At 41.9% G+C, this 3,441-nt stretch overlaps 1 protein-coding gene across 1 annotated transcript in view; it reads right to left on the minus strand.

The window, feature by feature from the left end:
- SLC13A2 (solute carrier family 13 (sodium-dependent dicarboxylate transporter), member 2) overlaps window positions 1-3,441 on the minus strand; it is a 17,771-nt gene that overhangs the window by 8,396 nt on the left and 5,934 nt on the right. The window contains 6 exon segments of the mRNA XM_010023135.1: window positions 38-199; window positions 951-1,072; window positions 1,508-1,599; window positions 1,699-1,920; window positions 2,851-2,973; window positions 3,184-3,364. Of these exon segments, the coding sequence (XP_010021437.1) occupies window positions 38-199; window positions 951-1,072; window positions 1,508-1,599; window positions 1,699-1,920; window positions 2,851-2,973; window positions 3,184-3,364 (902 nt within the window).

Genomic DNA, 3,441 nt, shown 5'->3' on the forward strand with positions numbered 1-3,441 from the left:
TGTTCTTATAAGAGTGTTTTGAAATGCTGGAACTTACCAGTGAAGCCAGAATAGGGAGGAAGAGGGTGGTGGTGGCCACATTGCTGGCACACTCAGTGAAAGTGGCAATAAGGAGACACAACAGGAGACCAATAGCTGGATGAGGGATTTGCTGCAGAGGAGTGAGTTTGCTTCCTAGCCATGAGGACAGACCAGACTCCTGTAACAGAGGAAAGAGGTCTGTCAGGATAGTAGACTGGAGAAGAAATAGCCACATCACAGTCTAGTTACATTTCTCATATTGATTCCCTTCTTATAGGAGCTCTCATGCAAACTGCTTTCTGTAGAAGAACATGTAAGAGGCGATGCTCATAGATACAATCATCTGGTAGGTTAAATAACAATAAACATGTTTTCCCTTCCAAGGAGTTTGAATTAAGAAAAAGATACTATATTATAGTATGTTATTGATGGCAAATAATGGTTACTCTGCACAGGCCATTATGACACATGATCAATATTCACGGCTTTTAGTTTTAATCTAAGCATTTTTATCTGCTCCTGAAGGTTCTCCAGCTAGCTGCACATTTGTCTTCTAGTTTAAGTAATTAGTTTGCAATAGTTTGGAGACCCAGCCCGGGCACATTATCTCCTCATTCTTGCCACATCAGTTAAGGTTTATTTAATAAAACCTTCAATGTGTTGGGGTAGTTTCTTAATCATCCACTCTTCTAGAAACACAGTTAACATGCTGCCTCGATTGGTAGTACCATCCCAGTTGCACAAGCAATAAGGATTTGTTCTCATCACAGGATTCCTCCTAAGGAAGTCTGTCCTACTGCCACTAGCTGAGGAGATGCACGTTTGGTGCTACCAGCATGCCCTCTTGTGTTCTGGGAGAGCACTCATGGAAAGCAAAATGGGAAAACACCCAGGAAGACACAAATACCAGGTAAGCAGAGGAATGTTACCTCACTGCCTTTGGCTAAGGCAAAGCCACCTCCCAGCAGAAGCACAATGTTCCATGGCAGTTTCTGGTGAACCACTTTCCAGTCCAGGAGAGCTGGGGGTGCTTGGATCCTTGGCTTGCTGCCTAAAATCCAGAAAGATTTTGTAAACCATGCTGCATCCTCCAAAGAAAAGAGAACTTCTTGGAGGGAGGTGAGTTTAGTCTGAACATCAGGAAACACTTCTGCCAGCAAGATTGAGTAGACTGGAATTACCTCCTAAAGCAATCATGAACAAAGATTTAAAACTTGACTTGCAAAAATACTAAAGTGATGTGTAGCTTCTCCAAGAGGCACCGTAGAGTACAGATAAGAGGGAGAGAAAAGTATGGCAACATATCTGGTAAGTCATGTGTTCTCTCCTGAAGACTCCAGAAGCTTTTACAGATGTGTGTACTAGTGTCCAGAATGTCGCTGTTGTGTTTCCTACTTTGTTAAAGAGAACTTGTATTGGCTATGTGCCTAAAGCATTACAGCTATGCAGGAAGAGCAGCCTGAATTCTTGTTTAGTGTAAACTTACCTGTTTGGTCTTTGTGTCTGACTGACATGCCAGAAGGGATGATGAACAACAGAATTGAGATGAAGATGGCAACTGTAGCATCAGTGACATAGCTGCAAGAGATCAGGCAGGTATTCATGTGCATCAGTATGTTTTCATTTTTATTAAATCTAGCCTACTTTATTCAAAGTGAGGAGGAGAAGGGGTGATACCTCGTATCATTTTTGTTGAACAGAACTGTTGCCCAGCCTGGTATGAAGCCAGGGTCTCTTGTAAACCAGAGCACTACCAGTAGTACAAAGAGGATCGAAACTGCAATTTCTGCAAAGCTCATTGAGCCCAATTTCTTGCTCTCCTCCTTGATAACGTCATAGGCCTGTTGCTCCTTTGCCTTTGCAGAGGCGTTTGTAGCACAACCAAAGTTCTTGTGAAAACTAGAAGAAAATGGACAAGAAATATCAGAGAATTTTGCTAGATATCCTTAGAGGTAAGAATCCAAATGTTATAATCAGTCATGTTGTCTTTTAGATAGATGTATTTATATATGCATATAGAAATGATATATATTATTATCATTGCATCAGCAGCCATACGTGTTGGATAGTAACTGCATTGTACTGTGTATTACCAAGATGACCAGAGAGAAGCTTCCTACCCTGAAAAGCTTATGCTCTACACATGCACAGGGATGCTATCTGGACACATGGGGAAATAATGGCAATGCTGGTGCGAGTGACAAGGCTACGGGATCACCCAGAAGTAAACAGTTGCCAAGCTTTTTAAAATGATGGAAAAGGAGAGTTTTAAAAGAGGAATTTCCAGCTGAAAGTGCTGGTATTATATATTCCGGGTATTACAGCACTCTTTCAATTTAAAAGAGAGGAGGATGAGATAATACAAAAGTGATAGGCTAAGTAGTAAACTGGTAGGTAATGCCAGCTGGTGGTATGGGGTGATTAGCACTGGGAATGGCACAATAATCCTCTAGGTCTGAAGCAACTCTTGTCACAAAGGTATTTACCAGCTGTAAGTAGAAATTAAATTCCTGGTTTGAAGCATAACAATCTTTCAGGACCTGAAAGCAATGCTGCAGAACAGGTTGTATGCAGTTACAACTTCATGTTTTCATCTACCAAGTGTACTTAGCAAAGGTTTGATCAGATTCCTCAGAGAAAAAGTTGCAGTATTTTAGCAGATACTTAGTATGCTGTTCTGGTAGTGTCTGTTGTATGGGAGGACTTGTCACTTGCTGTCTGACTTTCAAGCATAAGCTCATCAATAAAAGCATCACTTGTGTTCCAACATGTAACAAGTACTGGCTAACAGGCCTGCCAGCTGTAATGCAGTGTGTAAAGGGTACTTACTTAAAGCCCAAGTACAGTGTCTGCAGCCAAATCCAAGCCAAAGCCAGTAACAAGATCATGGTGGGGAAGGCAAAGGAGAACCAAGAGGCAAAGTTGATGACATTGCCATTGCTGGGAAAGAGCCTGTAGAATGCAGATGGCTGTCAGCATAGAAAATTCTGCACTCTTCTGTATTCAATGATTCAGAAAAGTCCAGGTACTGTGAAGCCCACTAAGGAAGAGAAGCTAACTTCCCACAAAGTTACCAAATGGGTATTTGTGTTGGCTGGAAGTCAGCTGTGGCAGAATGATGCACTTTAATGGGTATGTAACCCCAAATTCAACCAGACTTACTCATCAACTTGTCCTTGCAGTATCAGGTTTGGTGTTGTCCCAGTCAGAGTTGCAATCCCTCCAATACTGGCGGAGTAACAAATACAGAGAGACATTCCCTTGCTGAATTTCTTGTGTTCCTCCTCGAGCAGGCTTTCATTTCTCTTTCTGTTTTCCTCAACTGTCAGGACATTACTATTACCTAGGTCCCAAGACAGGAACAAAAGTGTTACAGGAGCTAGACTGGATAGGGGAAGAACTTGTGCCTGCATTGTTTTG

This window comes from Nestor notabilis, unplaced genomic scaffold, assembly GCF_000696875.1.
Source record: "Nestor notabilis isolate BGI_N333 unplaced genomic scaffold, ASM69687v1 scaffold7601, whole genome shotgun sequence".
Taxonomy (NCBI): domain Eukaryota; kingdom Metazoa; phylum Chordata; class Aves; order Psittaciformes; family Psittacidae; genus Nestor; species Nestor notabilis.